The sequence below is a fragment of the Erithacus rubecula genome (assembly GCF_903797595.1).
Source record: "Erithacus rubecula genome assembly, chromosome: 19".
Taxonomy (NCBI): Eukaryota; Metazoa; Chordata; class Aves; order Passeriformes; family Muscicapidae; genus Erithacus; species Erithacus rubecula.
Window position 1 is genome coordinate 5294164 of NC_136671.1, and position 15126 is coordinate 5309289.

The 15126-nt window shown below is 42.2% G+C and overlaps 2 protein-coding genes across 4 annotated transcripts in view; one reads left to right on the forward strand and one right to left on the reverse strand.

The window, feature by feature from the left end:
• Positions 1-183: 183 nt before the first annotated feature.
• SNAP29 (synaptosome associated protein 29) lies at positions 184-8428 on the reverse strand. Of its 2 annotated transcripts, none has more exons than XM_079322715.1 (5): positions 8088-8425; positions 6482-6678; positions 6198-6283; positions 5153-5257; positions 184-4112 (listed from the first exon to the last, which is right to left on the reverse strand). In XM_079322715.1, the coding sequence occupies exons 1-5, from the start codon at positions 8295-8297 to the stop codon at positions 3955-3957; spliced, it is 756 nt and encodes a 251-aa protein (XP_079178841.1). In that variant the 5' UTR covers positions 8298-8425; the 3' UTR covers positions 184-3954. The 2 variants fall into 2 exon arrangements, with proteins under 2 accessions (XP_079178841.1, XP_079178842.1); XM_079322716.1 differs by having other exon boundaries at positions 3778-4112; positions 5153-5236; positions 8088-8428.
• Positions 8429-8637: 209 nt separating this feature from the next.
• Positions 8638-15126, forward strand: part of PI4KA (phosphatidylinositol 4-kinase alpha) — a 53724-nt gene continuing 47235 nt past the window's right edge. The window contains exons 1-7 of one of the 2 annotated variants that reach the window (XM_079322703.1): positions 8638-8908; positions 10875-10991; positions 12115-12208; positions 12895-12983; positions 13463-13535; positions 13816-14075; positions 14744-14813. In XM_079322703.1, the coding sequence (XP_079178829.1) occupies positions 8687-8908; positions 10875-10991; positions 12115-12208; positions 12895-12983; positions 13463-13535; positions 13816-14075; positions 14744-14813 (925 nt within the window). In that variant the 5' untranslated portion in view covers positions 8638-8686. The remainder of the gene's footprint in view (positions 8909-10874; positions 10992-12114; positions 12209-12894; positions 12984-13462; positions 13536-13815; positions 14076-14743; positions 14814-15126) is intronic. The other variant, XM_079322702.1, reaches the window with a different exon arrangement.

Genomic DNA, 15126 nt, shown 5'->3' on the forward strand with positions numbered 1-15126 from the left:
TCAAGAATAACATAGAAATGCCATACTCCCTTTTATTCTCAGAAAACAAAACCCACCAGGTGCAAACTTATGTCCATGCTGGTACAAACTTAATAGAGTAGGCCCTGCACTTTAACAGATATTATGGGGGAAGAGTATCAATGAAGTTGCAATTAAAAAAAAGGGAAATAAATGTGACAACTCTTCATTAACAATAAGCACCTTTTATTGACTTTACCATTCAACACTCATTCAATTCAATCTCTTAAAGTGGTGAACTACAGTCCAGTTTAGCATTTAAATAAACAATAATGCAATTTGACTTGTACAAAAAGTGTTATACCTGGGTGGCACAGAATTAAAGTTCTATTTAAAAAAGCCATAGACACAAATCATAGACACAATCACTACCTGTGGTTTGAAAATTAAGTCCTATGTAATCCTCCATATGATGTTATGCTTGTAAAAATTCCTACAAAAATGTTTGTTCAGAAGGCAGACTGGTTGGAAAGTATTTTTTATTTCACCATTTAACAAATGACATCACTCCACAAAAACTACTAGGCAGCAAAATATCTCAGGTGAATTTCACACATTAAATGAATCCCTGACATCATGTCCCAACAATTTCAGGAGGGCAAATATAGCTCAGCCCAGCAAAAAAATCTGTGTAGTACAGACTAAAATTCAGCTACATATCATTTCTTACAAGACTTAATTCAATGCTCAGGAAATTTAAACATCAAACACATCAAGGAGTCTAGCCATCAGATACTAGTCATTCCCTTTCTTTTTGCTTGCTGCTTTTAGAATTTTATGTCTGTGTTATGAAGGGTATATGCTACTTCCCAGGGTTTAGGATCTCTTTGAGAAACTGGCAAATTGCCTTTTATAAAGAATGTTTTAATTTTTTTGCCATCTTCTTCTGACCTTATTAAACTTCTACCCAAGCCAATAAAATTAACCAGAGCTATTTTGCTGCAAGAATACCAGCTTATATGCCAACATGAATAGGCAGGCAAAATAATAAATTTTATCAAAAATTAGCAAGAGTGCAAATTGAATTTCTTCTGAAAGTCCTGGACTCTACACAGCCTAAGTTTTTCAACAGCAGCCAAGAAGAAATAAAACTCCATCTCAGGAAATAGTAAGAAAAGCTACTGAAGTAAATCCTTCATTATACATGCAAAATGGCATTTCCTGGAAAAGCAAAAATCATGTAGTTGTTTTCCTTTAAACTTCCTCTTCCTGTAGTATGGAAAGTTATTCCAAGAGATAAAAAAACATCATCACTATTATAAAATAGTGGTGTCTCCTCATGTCAGTTAGACTTAAGTTTGTTATCAGCAAAAATCAATATGAAAGCAGAGAAAAGCAATTCAGTTTATAGCATAAATTGTTTTATATCCATGCATCATCTTTTTTCCCCTGCAAAAGAAACCCAGTGTGGGAAATGATCCTTTAAAACAAGGCAATTAAAGCCAAACAAAAATAATAAATAGAGTAAGAAAAACTAAGCAAAGGCAGGCATACATTACTGAGGGAGTGAATGGGATTGTTACAAGACACGAGGAGTTAGACTTCTGGAGATTCCACATGGCTGAGATCCTGGGTTTCTACTCTGCTTGGGTTTTCTCAAAGGCCAATACAACCAAACATTTGCTCAAAAACTTCAGTTAATTTTGTTGAAATAATTTAGACTAAACAGGGAATAGCTTACAAAAGAAAGACAGCACACTTCACCCTTAAATCAAAGATTTTTTTCTTGGATTCAAGCTCCAGATTTCTTACTATACATAACACAACCAGATCTTCTGGTAATATTTTTCCTCCATTTGCTATAACTTAGTGAAAAAAGTCTCAGTGTCCATCCTTGTTATCAGTCTTATTTTAGCAAACACTGAGTTGTGACACATTTGCTTACAGATGAAGGCAAGTTTCACACTAAAAGGAGTATTATTAAAACAAATAAGAAATTAAACCAGGTATAATCAAAATTTTTGATCTCCCTTCACTGAGGTACTTCACATATGAATACTAACAACTGTATAATTTACTAAATAAATGTATCAAATGTCTTGAGACATCAAATCATAATAAATATTCTAACAGAGTGAGAATTAAACATGGTATAAACGCAAATAGTAAAATGATATGTTAATATTAATAGTCTATTTATAATTCTTAATGTGCATAAATGATACAAACAAAAATTAGCAAGCAATTTAATGTACTCAATTGATCTTGAAGTTTTATGTCCCTCCAAAAGAGATTTTTTTTGGGGGTGGGGGAGACTGAAATCAATGCCATCAGTAAGAAAGGAAACAGAAGCTCACCCTAAATCTAATTCACAACTCAACCCTGCCAGTATGCCAGAATTAGTATTTTTTCCATAATACTAAGTCCAATAAGTGTAGCTTTTTTAGTGATTTATTTTTCTACAAGTGAACTTTCTGGAGACACAGTAAAACAAGAAAGGCTCAGTTTCTCTTACCTCCTTAACAACTGGATACACCTTGTGGCAAGTGAGCTCAAGGTAACAAATCCCTTGAAAAAGGAACAAGGAGGGTGTGAATGTGACATCTGTGAAGGGGACAAGCTTGATAGCCCAGAACACCACAGTTTTTCTTTAATTCATAAGGCAACGTGGCATTAGTTCAAAAGAAGCATCAATCTCTTTCTAGCCCCACACTATCACTTGTGATGTTCTAATACTGACACAGATCCCTTGGCCTCTCCAAACAGGAATACCTCACTGTTTTCAAGACAGACAGCAAGTTCCTGCTGTCATGTCTTCAGGCTGGAGTAGAATTGTGATTATTTTGTTTCTACAGTGACCCTTACAAAAGGACAAAACAAAGTGAAAGCCCCAAATTCTATCTGGAAGACTCAAAAATAGTTTTGAGCTTTTCTTCATTTGCAGGAATTATTCATACCTGCTAAGCCAATGCAGATGCATGTGAACCATAGAGGAGTTTCTGAACACATTACTTAGCAAAGCACAGCATCTGCTCCATCTGTAATCACATCTGAAATAAATGCTAAAGAACAATCTTCTATAATCTGTTTGTGCACTATCAGATCAACCCTCCATTTCTAAAATGGAAGCTTTTTTTCAAATAACCACCTAAATGAATAAACAGAGAAAGAGCAGAAAATTAAAACAGATGGTGACCATTTCTGCAAAATAATCTTCAAGAGCACATACATTTAAGTCCTGATTTTGTTAACCAAACTTTTTGGGTCAGTGTCAATGAACATTTCTAGCAGACCATAAGATTCCCTTAAAGATCTTGACAGACAAGACTGTAAAAACAAAAGCATTTAGTTACCCAAACATAAAAACCACAATTTGTGGATGCACCATTTGGGCAAAGTCATCTTAGGAAAGGGAACACATACAGGATATTACCATTACTGCATGACATCCTTGATGTTTTGCATCTTCCACATAAAAGTTCACTCCTTAAGCCCCAGAAATGCCGGAGAACAGTCACTTAAAAATATTTTTACAGCTGGAAATCAGCATTTTTCCTGAATTTAACATATCTGTAGGTAAACAGAATCAGCAACATTAGTTCTGAACAAAGCAGCACAGTCTGTTCCCCCTGCCCGCTCCCCAAAACAGAGGCAAAAATGCAGTTCCTTTTCTCATCAGAGCTCCCAGGCCAAGGACACTGCAGCTTTGTGGAGTGCAAATTCCTCTGTGCATATGCTGCAGTTACACAATTGAGCTGGCCATCCTGACCCAACACTGGGAGATTTTCCTCCACATGCACTTCTCCCATGTGGACTAAGAGGAAATGTAAAGTATTGTGCTGACTTAAGGCTATGCAATTTTAATGCCAACAAAACCAGTAACATAGCAGAAAAAAAAAAAAAAGAGAAACATACTGCCCAAGATTTTTAAGAGATTGGTAGAGATGAGGCATTCAGGATGAACCAACACTAGACAAAAGAAATTCTAAAAATCCTTTAAAGTTGTCGGACTTTCCTATCAGTGTTTTTAATGTTGACATCCAGTGTCTCTACTTTCTTAGTGAGCCGGTCCAGCATATCATCCTGCTCTTCTATTTCAGTCTGCAGGCCAAGAGCAAGGCTTTTCAGGCGACTCAGCCCAGAAGACATCTCATCTGTCAGGGTAGAGAGGGACCACAAGAAATCAAAGTGCTGTAACACATTATCTCAATGGACACTATCAGGATTACTTCTTCTCCATAACCGTGGGTTAGAAAACCTTGGATACAATTCCTTAAGTCTGAGTGTTTCTCTGAAATAGAGGAAGCACTGGTATGTTCAGAGTTGCACTGTTACTACCAGAAAGGGTCACTTCCTCTTTTTTTACATTTTCACATTTGGTGTCAGGAAAATGCTTAACACCAAATTGGATCTTTATCAAATGACATGCCCCATAATATAGTTTTTACTTTTTTTTTTTTTTTAACGTATCTCATTGAAAATTTGGTACAGATTTTCTTTGCTCAGCATACACAGTACGCTCACTACCTCAATTGTTTTTCTATAACCTTCATGCAGAGATGATACCAATGAGCTGAAGATTTAAGCAATTATTTATCATAGATTAAAAACTCCCATTTCTAGATTTTCTAGTTGAGCAAAAGGTGACAATTTTTATTGTGTGATTGATTAGTATAAATACTTATTGAGGTTATTAAGTTTTCCACAGCTTGTGACAGAAAAAATGGGCTTCCACTAGATCTTATGATCAATTATTCCACTTTGATTTATTCCTTTCTGATTTTTTTCCCCAATCTCTTCTTTCTAGGTCAGTTACACAGTGACACATGTAAGCAAACAGGCACTTTGTCTATAGGCTACAGAACAAAGGAAGGCAAACTGAGCTGAATGGTTTTGAGAAGAAATAAAAGAAATGCAGCAAATCCACAAATTAAATATTTAGCGCTTTTCAATTCTTAGAAATTTTTAGCAAAACACTTCAAAAGCTGTGCATAGCTTCAAATTATTTGGGTCTAAACTCTAGATAGTTTTGAAGTACAAATAGAAGCAAACGATTTTTTAAATTATCATCAAATTTGGCATTTTAACTAAACAAAAAAAGTGTTGGCAATATATCACTCAATAATTTCATCTGGTTTAGGAATCAAAAATTCCCGACTGTATGACATCAAACAGCTTCAGTTTCCTCACTCACCTAAGTTGGTATCAATTTTCTGGTGGTAAGCTCGCAGTTGTTGGTTCTTTGGGTAGGCATCCCTTTGCACTGAAGAAACTAAATCTGCTTTGTTGAAATCATTGTCTGTTAACAATATAGAGTACAGAATATTATATAATGAAAAAGCATGCGAGAAGACATTTTGAAGTTTTTGCAAGGCTGTTAAAAATTCAGTTGAACACTGCCACCAGCTGATCACATAACCAGAGTATCAGAAGTTGGAGACCATTGTCTATAGGCCAGCTCTCAAGATGAACACTTGAGCTACAACTATTCTCTTTTGGCTGCCATTTGTAGTTGTAGTGGGGAGTTGGGAGGGCAAGGCAGACCGAGCCCGCAGCGCTCACCCGGCTGGGAGCAAAGGCTGGGACGGCACCGGGACCGCGCGGAGCTGAGCCCGCCGGGCCGCTCTGCCCTCTGCTGGACACAGCTCGGCACTACACGGAGCCGAAAGCCTTCATTCCGCACTCACACAGCATCACCTGCATCCTGCTGCTTTCCCACTCTTACTGGGTTAAACAGCCCAGGATCACGGCATAAAGAAACGATTATCTAGTACGAAAAAACCCTCACAGAAGTTAACAGATTGATTTCATTCCTCCTTCTCTCAAACTCCATACACCACCTTCTGAGAACCAAGAAATTACTTCAGTATGAAGACCTAGAATCCATGTTTGAAATCAGGACAATATATCTGAAAACTATGACAAGCAATGGTTAAAAGGAGAACCTCTGAACGTGTAACATTTGGCAAACTCAGGGAAACCCTGTCTGCACACTGTGTGCATTCTCTATGCAAATATAAGTACTGGGTGCTTTTAGTCTTTAGCAGGTGTAATATCTTCACAACAGATATAAAGAGTTTAATGGAAACAATTCCCTAGAACTCAAAGCATGAAGGCTGGGATACAAATCTCCAGATGCTAGGCAGCAGTTGGGCAGGCTGAAGGGTGTCTGCCTTCATCACTCTGCAAGTTTTCCTCCTATGGATGAAATGCAATCAGTACAAAAAAAGTTAACAAACCTGAATTATCTAGCTTCCTTAGATTTGGATGGCTTTCCTGGTATTTTGACTCTTGCTCTTTACTAGACATCATTGCTTCTTTTAACCTAGGAAAAAAAAAAAAAAAAAAAAAAAAAAAAAAGCATTGCTATTGACCTTGGCATTAAAGAAAAAAAGGTAGCTAGACCATCTCAAGAGTTTACAGGCATTTGAAAGAATCAACAGATGTTTTATTTTCTAATTTCCTGGTGACATTTCAGAGATGCTGTGGGACACAGGTCCCAATTACAAAGTTTGTTACTTACCTACTGTTAGCATAATATTCAGGGGCTCCATTCTGCTCTGGCTTGCTCTCTGGAGGTTTGGCTTTGAAGTAGTTTACCAAGCCACCCCAAACACTCTTGATGCTGTTTATGTGCCTTTGGCTGGTTTTCAAGTCCTGGTCCATTTTATCCACCATCTGCTCCGTGCGCTTCAGAGCCTCTCCCTGCCGGACGAGCTCCTAACGGGAATCGACAGAGAAAAGCAGAGCGTAAAGCCAGGATCAACTGAGACACCAAACAACTAACACTGAGGTGACACTCTAAAGAAAAATAACAGCGTTCCTTCAGCTGTGCAGATTACTTCTGAGGGCAAACAGCTCCCCTTCCTCCAGGGCATTTCAATCAAGAGTTGCTTTTTAGCCACTGCATTAACCAGCTGTAAAATCCTCATCCCTGTGACCTGCCAGGCTCCTGGCACCAGCCACAAACAACATCCAGGAGTTTTCTGTACTAGCCTTTTGTCAAGCTGACATCTGCATCTATGGCTGACCACAGGATGGGTGAAGTGGTGGAAACACACAGGTTCATGGCAGGGGAATGAGCAAGCAGGACAATTTCTACTTATGAATGGCACCTTCACTGGGAAGGGATTCTATATTCACCTTACTGGGATGTTTTTGAAAATTTAGAAATAAAATATCCACAGGAAATAAACACAAACAGCATTTCTTCAGACTTCAGGAATACTTTAGTTAATTTTAGCTGTGCAGGATTTAGGAATTTTTATATATAGAAGTACATTATTTTCTAGTTCAGCAGCACAAGCACTATTCCAAAGTAATCCAAAGATTAATACTGGCAGGAAAGTTGCCTGCAGCTACCACCAGTGCAAAACAAAGAACTAGTGTTTGTATTCTTGCTAAACTCTGGGAAATTTTAGTTGAATATTCTTTTTTTTCCCCTCTCAATAAAGCACAAACACAAAGACTTGAAGTTGTACAACAGGACCCGTGTGAAACCTGAATTCTTGATTCCTCACTTGTGATTTCCTGGACAAACAAATCACGAGTCTGAAAGCTCACAGAAGTCTCACCAAGAACTCTCTGAGCATATAGACTGGCAGCAGCTTGAGGATGCTCTAGGGTTAATTTGGGCAATCACATCACCCAAGGAATATCCCATTACAGCAGGTGATACAATGGACAAGACCTTTATGAGGCCGAGCACAAAGTGCTGAAACAGAGCCTGAGGAATGAAGGAAATGATTAATCAGGGTGAACCGAAGCACATCACAAACAACAGGGAAGGCCATTCGTCTAACCAAGAGGACTGCTAAAAACTTTTTAGTCAGCTAAAAATTAGTAAGAACTGCTGAAAGCAGCTGAAAACATGGCCGGATCCCAGCCTCAGTACTATTCAGGCACACAGGCTGTAACTGGGATTTTTCCCTCAAAACACAAACGCCACCACGCAGAAAACAGAAGGACAGGCTGGCTGGAAAAACACCGAGTGAAGAGGGACTTTTCAGGAGACTGTGGAGAAGAAGACTCCCCTCCCGGAGGTGTGAGCGATCGGGGAGCGCTCGGGTCCTGCGGCCGCTCCGCCCCAGCGGCCCGGGGACCAAGGCTCCGCTCCCCGCCCGACCCACCTCGGAGGCGGCCACGCCGATGCGCTCCGACTCGTAGAGGAGCGACAGGGAGCGGCTGGTGCTGTCGGCGGTGGCGGCGGAGCGGCGCAGCACCTCCTGCTCCAGGTAGCGCTGCCGGTCCGCGCCGCCCGCCCCGCCGGGACCCGCCGGCGCCACATCCTCCTCCTCGTCCTCCGCGAACGGGTTGTAGCTCCTCGGGACCGCCGACATGGCACCGCCGACCGCGAGGAGCCCTCGCCCCTCACAGAGCGCTCCCAAGCCGCCGCCTCGGGCCGCGGCCGCTCCGCTGCTTCCGCTTACGGCTCAGAGAACCGAGCGCCGGGCGGAAGCGCTGGGCGCAGCCACCGACAGCCTTTTCCTCACCCCCGCGGGCGGGGTGAGCGCGCCGCAGCGCCGCTGGTGGACAAGCGGCTGCGGGGCGGAACCACTGCGGAGGGGAGGGGGGCAATATGTGGAGGGATGGCAGCATAGGGAGGGCGGAAGTGAAGCCGCACAGGGCGCTGCCATCTTCGTGGTGTGATTGGTCCGCTGTGCTCCCGCGGGATGCGCTGATCTCGCGGGGGGGCCGGGGCGGGCTGGCCGGAGCCGTTCCGCACAACATGGCGGCCGCGGCGGTGGCGGCGGCAGCGGCGGCTGCGGCCACGGCGGCCACGGCGGCGGCGGCCGGGACGGCGGCCGCCACGGTCGGGACCGCCGCGGCTCCCTCCACGGGCTCTACGGGGCGCGGGAGCAGCGCGGCCACCGCGCGCGGCTTCTACTTCAACACGGTGCTGTCACTGGCGCGGTCTCTGGCGGTGCAGAACCCAACCCCTCTGGAGAAGGTGAGGGGCGTTTGTGGGGAGCGGCCGTCACGCGTGGGGGCTGCGTGTGGGGCGCCCTGTGTGTGCAGGTGCGGGGCTGTCACGCGTGGGAGCCGCGTGTGGCGGGGGGGCCGTGCCGCAGGAGGGGTGGCCCCTGTGTGCCCAGGACTCGCCAGCAGCCCGCTCGGCGCCGTTCGTGGCCCCTCCTGGGCACTGTTTGTGCCGTGTGAGGGGTGTCCGCACCCCAAGGGCCGCTCCCTTGGCGCTGTCACGCGTGGGAAGCGGGTTGGGGCAGCGAGCGTGCCCGCGGGCCGCGGCTGTGCCGGGACGGAGCTGTCTGTGGGCTCTGAGGGGATTCTGTCACCCCAGCCTCGTCCTTCCCTGCGTTCGCGGCAGCTGGGCCTCAGGGATGCTCGTGTGCGCCAGCTTGACCCAAAAATTCGGGTCGGCAGCGCACCCTCGGAGCAAGGAGCTGCATCTTGCTGCGTGTTCCCCAAGTGTGTAGAATATGGTCTTGTGCGAGTATTAGTCTCAACTTAATTAGGGCTGGTTGCTTTCCTCCTAGGCGCCGCAGTCAGAGCGGGGTGCAGTGTGGGTGAGGTGAAGCTGTGCTGCGGCGGGAGCCCCGGGACTGTCCGGGCAGTGCCCCGAGGGGCGGCCCCGCTCCCGGGCCGGGCGCTGTGCTGCTGCCCGCAGCAGGGATGGACGGCCCGGTGTGCTGCGGCTGGGCACCAAGTGACGGCGTGTCCAAATTGCACCACATGTAATCGTGACTAAACAGCTGAAAAAAGCACTGCTCTGTGCTGATGGAAACTGTACTGCTTGTTCTGGGCCAGCTGTTGCAGCCTTGTTTTCTTATTTCTTGTTCTGGAAATGCACCATTAGTGTGACAGCCAGTGGTGAATAATTTTTCTGTGGCCCTGCTGTTGGTTCACAAATATCCAGGGATTTTTTTTTTCCCAGTTTGAGAGAATACAGTAGTTCAATGATAGTAACAGTTCATATCTAGCTCAGTTTGCTCATTCATGTTATTACAAACATAACCTGACGTGGAGCATATGTATCAGCAGTCATTTTCCAAAGTTCATATTTCCTCTGCTGTATCTTATGTTAAGCAAGAGGATTGTCTGTGTAATTAGGAGGTCTGGGAGTTGAAGGACCAGAATTTTGAATTCCACTGAGCCTCCAGTCAATTCTTTTAATCCTCTAGGGAGGTTGTTTCTTACTTTAGAAATTTCAAGGTGGGATGTTCAGAGAGTTATCTAAATAGGAAGTGACTTGACATTCAAACATTTGTAAGTCAAACAGTTGTTTATTACGAAGGCCATTTTTAGACAGTATTTATTAACATCAAGGACATTTATAAAATGACAACATGCTTGTTGTGTTTTCCCATTTCTTAGCAATTCCGTGGAAATTTGGAATTGTGTGTTTGTTAAGTACGGGGAGAAGTAATAGATAAGTAGTGAGAAAGTAGTAGTTCTGAAAACTTAATCTGTTATGTTGAAAGGATTTGAGCAGGAGTCATATGCAGGTTAGTGACAGCTAATTGTTCAGTGCTGTGTATGTAGAAGGCATTGGTGCAGCTGTAACTGGAGCTCTATCCACCTATTTTTTGTTTACAGAAATTGAATAAATACAATAAAAGTGCTTGCTGCACATTTCCTGCACTTCTAAAAGTGAAGTAGTGAAACAAAGGCTTTATCATACTTCAGCACTTTGATGAAATGTTGAAGAAAGCCTTCAAATCAACCCATGTTGTAGAAAAAATGTTTGACATCTACCTGAGAATTTTCTGTCTTTTTCTGGTTTCTGTCATTAATCTCTCTTTCCTTGCCTGTGGATGTTCTCAGTGAGATTGATGACTGAAGGAGGGTAACGTGGCTAAATGTATTCCAGAAGATGGAGAGACCTGTGTGCACTTCAAACAAGCTTCAATTTGGTTTCCAGTCTTGTTCCACTGTTCTTTCCCTCTGCTGTTTTTCAGGTACAAAAGCTGCTTTGTATGTGTCCAGTGGATTTCCACGGGATTTTCCAGTTGGATGAACGTCGCAGGGATGCTGTTATTGCTTTAGGAATCTTCCTCATTGAATCAGACCTTCAGGTATTTTTCCCATTTAGGTCACCTATTTACCTTCAAAGATCTTGGATTAATTAAAATTTAGTTGTTCAGTGAATGAAAAGTTGGTATTTGCTCTTCATAAAAGTAGATAAAAAAGATCAGAGATAAGGGACGGATGAAGTCAGGACAGCAAGGAAATACTGGTAAGTGTGATAGGCAGTAGTCATGGCACTGCCATAGCCAAACTGCTGCTGTGTTTTCTGATCATCATGGCTTAGACAGAGAAAGGAAAGAGTATTCTGGAGGACTTACTCAAACCAGATGTGTCATTGTGTGTTCTTTCCCACATGCTCCTGACTGACAGGGATGCTCTGATGCACTCCTGAAGGCCAGGTTTGCAATGGGCCCTTTCATGCCAGGATAGACAGACAGGGCACACAGGCTGCATTGTACACAAGCATCCCTTCTGTGTCTGCCAGCAGGGCCAGCACAAGCTGGTTCTCTTCCCTTTGACTGCTGGGCCTGGTATTGTCCTGTGTAGAGCAAGGGAAACATAGACAGGACCAATGCTATTAGACCTCCCTTTAAATTCTTTCATATTGCTAAGGTTTGCATCAAATCTGAATTGCCTCCTGGTTAATATCCATGTGCTGTGGTACAGCTTGCATGGATATTATTGATCTTGTTCTTTTTTCTTTCTGTATTTGTTTGGGGGTTTTTTATAAGGCAGCTGTGCTTTGATTTGCAGGTGAGGGAGCTGAAGTGTTACACGGATGTGATAAGTGACTTACATAAGGCCAAGGGATGCATCAGATATACTGAATTGACACTGGCACTCTGAATTTCTAGCTGTCTTAAAATTATTTTGGGAGCTTGGTGTCAATAAAATGTTTTGGATTAGGTACTGTTCTGGAATTTTTTTTCCAGCTATTACAGAGAATGAACTGTTGCCTGGAGTGAAAGGCTTGGATTTAAGGCACTGAATTGGGTTACTTTTATTTTCTTGTTTTGAAATCAGTTTTGCAATAGTCAAGACGCTTATGGAGTAATCATTAGAAGCAAGTTCTGTGTATGCTAATGGGATTTTACCATATCTCTAAAATATCTTGAGGTTACATGTTTCAGCTTTTCTTCTCCATTCTCAATAGAATATTTTCTTCTTTAGCACAAGGATAATGTGGTTCCTTACCTTCTGCGGCTCCTGAAGGGTCTCCCCAAAGTCCAGTGGATAGAAGAAAGCAATGCACGGAAAGGCAGAGGTGATGTTTGGATTTTTTGATCTTTGTCATGGAATGCCAGCCAGGAAATAGAAATAGCAAAGGTTGTTCAGGACATGGTTCAAGGGGAGGGGAGGGGAGAAGTCCTGCTATGTTCTTACTCAGCTCCTGGCTTGACAGCCTTTAATATTGATTTTCATTAGAAGCCAAAGGAAGTTGAATAGATCCCTGTTTTCCTGCTTGGCTGCTTTTTGATGAATTGCACTTTCCAAATAGTTCTGTCTTCAGTATATTTTGTTACTAAACTGGAGAAGATTGTGTTGAAGTTAGAGTAGGAGAGTGAAACATGAGCTTTGTATGCTCTACTTTCAGCTTTGATACTTAGTTGCTGTTTAAACCACTTCATTTTTTGCTTCCTTAATGCCTCTTAAAATTAAGATAAGAATACTTTTATGTAGTATTTTACAACTGAGATTTATTTCCAATTAGTTGAAAGCCTGAGAAAGTTTTTAATTATTCAGATTTTTCTTTAAACATTTATGCTGAAATTATGATGGTTTGAGTGCTTCTAAATTTTGTATGTAATACTATTTTTGTCTACAGTCTGTCTCAGAACATTTTGACATGGGAGTCACTTATGTCTTCCTACTTTATTATATATTGCTGTTTCTATGTTGGTTCTCTCTAACAAGGTTTGAGTGGCTGATTTTCACTCCATTACTTTGCAGGTTTGCTTCCAGTGGCAGAAAACTTCAGCTTCTGCTTAGTGACGTTGTTATCTGACGTGGCTTACAGGGATGCATCTCTCCGAGAGCAGGTGGAGTTTTAGTTTGTGCTGTTGTATTAGCCAGTTCTCCAATGCTGCAATCCTTACAAATGTCTGGAGAAGAGCACAGCTGCTCCCTGTCAGCAAGGGGCTGATTGCTTTAGTGTATGCACTGGTGCATTAATTTGCTTGTGTTAATAGTCAAGTACCTAAAGGATATTCATAGATCTGCAGTTACTTTTGGGGGTAGCAGTTGCTGAGCCCAGATTTTAGAATTCCAATTTGGATACTGATATTGGGAGGGCTGCAGTTTTGTTGTGTAGTGCTTGCAGCTTACTGCAGACTTTACAAGAGAAGCTCTGTGACCTGAGTGAGGGCAATGTAATCTTCTAGTCACACAACATTACGAAATTTTCACAGAGGTGCTTACATTAATGCTTACAAGTTTCTTTTGTTATAATGATATGGTGTAAGATAATGATATCTCTTTACCAAAACATATTTTTGTATGTCTGTCTTGATGACTTTAGATTTTGGATGCAGTCCTACAAGTAATGCAGTTCCTGTTGGGAATGTGCCAGACACCACAAATGCACGATAAAGGTAATGATAAAATTGTTACTGTATTTGTAACTTCTGTTTTCTAAACTTCTATTGTGTTTGTTTTCTGATTATCAGGTTCAATCCTGAAAAGTGAGTTTTGTCTTTCAGGTTCCCTTAGCACTTCTCTGTTCTGTTTGTTGCTGGCTGGAAATAGGAAGCAGAATTGTAGTAATTTGTGATGCATTCATGTTTTTTCCCCTGCTTGTACAAATCAGTTGTTGTAAAGCAGTTACAACTAAGCAACTGTTAATCTGCTGTTACATGTGTTTTTCTTTTCCAGAATATTTATGCAAGTATGCAGTGCCCTGCCTGATAGGAATTTCTCGAGCCTTTGGTCGCTTCAGCAATTCAGAGGAGGCTCTTCTTTCAAAGCTTTTTCCTAGAATTCCCCCACATTCCCTGAGAGTTCCAGAAGAGCTCGAAGGAATTCGCCGGCGATCCTTTAATGATTTCAGATCAATTCTTCCCAGTTCTCTGCTCACTGTTTGCCAGGAAGGAACACTGAAGAGGAAGGCTAGCAGTGTATCCAGCATCACACAGGTTTGTATGACTTGCTCTGTGTTGGAGTCAGTGCTGAGATGATTTCTTGGTCTCAGTGGAGTTAAGATTTAAGCCTGGATATGCAGAGAGTCTCTTAACACGTTGTTAGACCAAATACAAACATCTTTATTGTGGTTCTACAACTGAGTTTCAAAATAGTTTTGTTGTTTCTGAATTACATAGCAAGCAGTGACAGTTAAAGTAGCAACTGTTCTAGTAAGTCTTTACATGGAGCATTTGGTAAATCCCATTCCTTGTGTTATTAAGAGGCATTATAATCTGTAAAATCAGGAAGCTGGCACTTAATGGCTGATGTTTTCACAAGAGGATACAAGAGCTCTTCCTGATTTCACCAGGAGGTGTGGATGTTCATTGCCATGGGGGAAGACTGGATTCAGATGGTGATTTGAAACTACAGATTGTTGCTGGCATAGTTTCATACAGTAGAGGAGTCATCATTCTGATCTCTTCCCTTTAATCAAAAGCCCTGAACTGGCATTTTTTAACTTCCTATTTTTGACTGGAATTGAGCTGTTAGACTCAGCAATATGTAGTTCCAGTTAGTTTTGCTTGAAGCTGTGTTTCATTTTAAAGTGTACCATCTATTCCCTGGTTTTTAAATGTTTTATAAATATTTTCTAAAATAGGGCTTTTGTGCAATATTTCAGGTTAGTCCTGAACGTGGGCTACCCCCTCCCAGCTCTCCTGGAGGACCTGCTGCAATTCATTACTTTGAAGGTAGATTACCTTAAGGAGCAGTCTGTGATTTGGGGTTTTGTTGCTACTTATAGAAAATATAAAATAAAAAAACCTTTCACCTCTTTCTCTGCCTTTTAGAATTCTTTTAGGAATTCAGTGGCACATGCTGGCTAGGATTTTTGTTCTTTTAAATTGTGGTTTAAAGACAGTAGTAATTATTAACACCAGTAATTTCCTGGCTCAGTTATTTTTTACTTGTTTCTTGATTCCCTTCCTGCTTGGCAGTGCTTTGTACTGAAGAGCTTAATTCAACTAGGCCAAAAAGATTTCAGAAGATTAGACTGAGTAACTT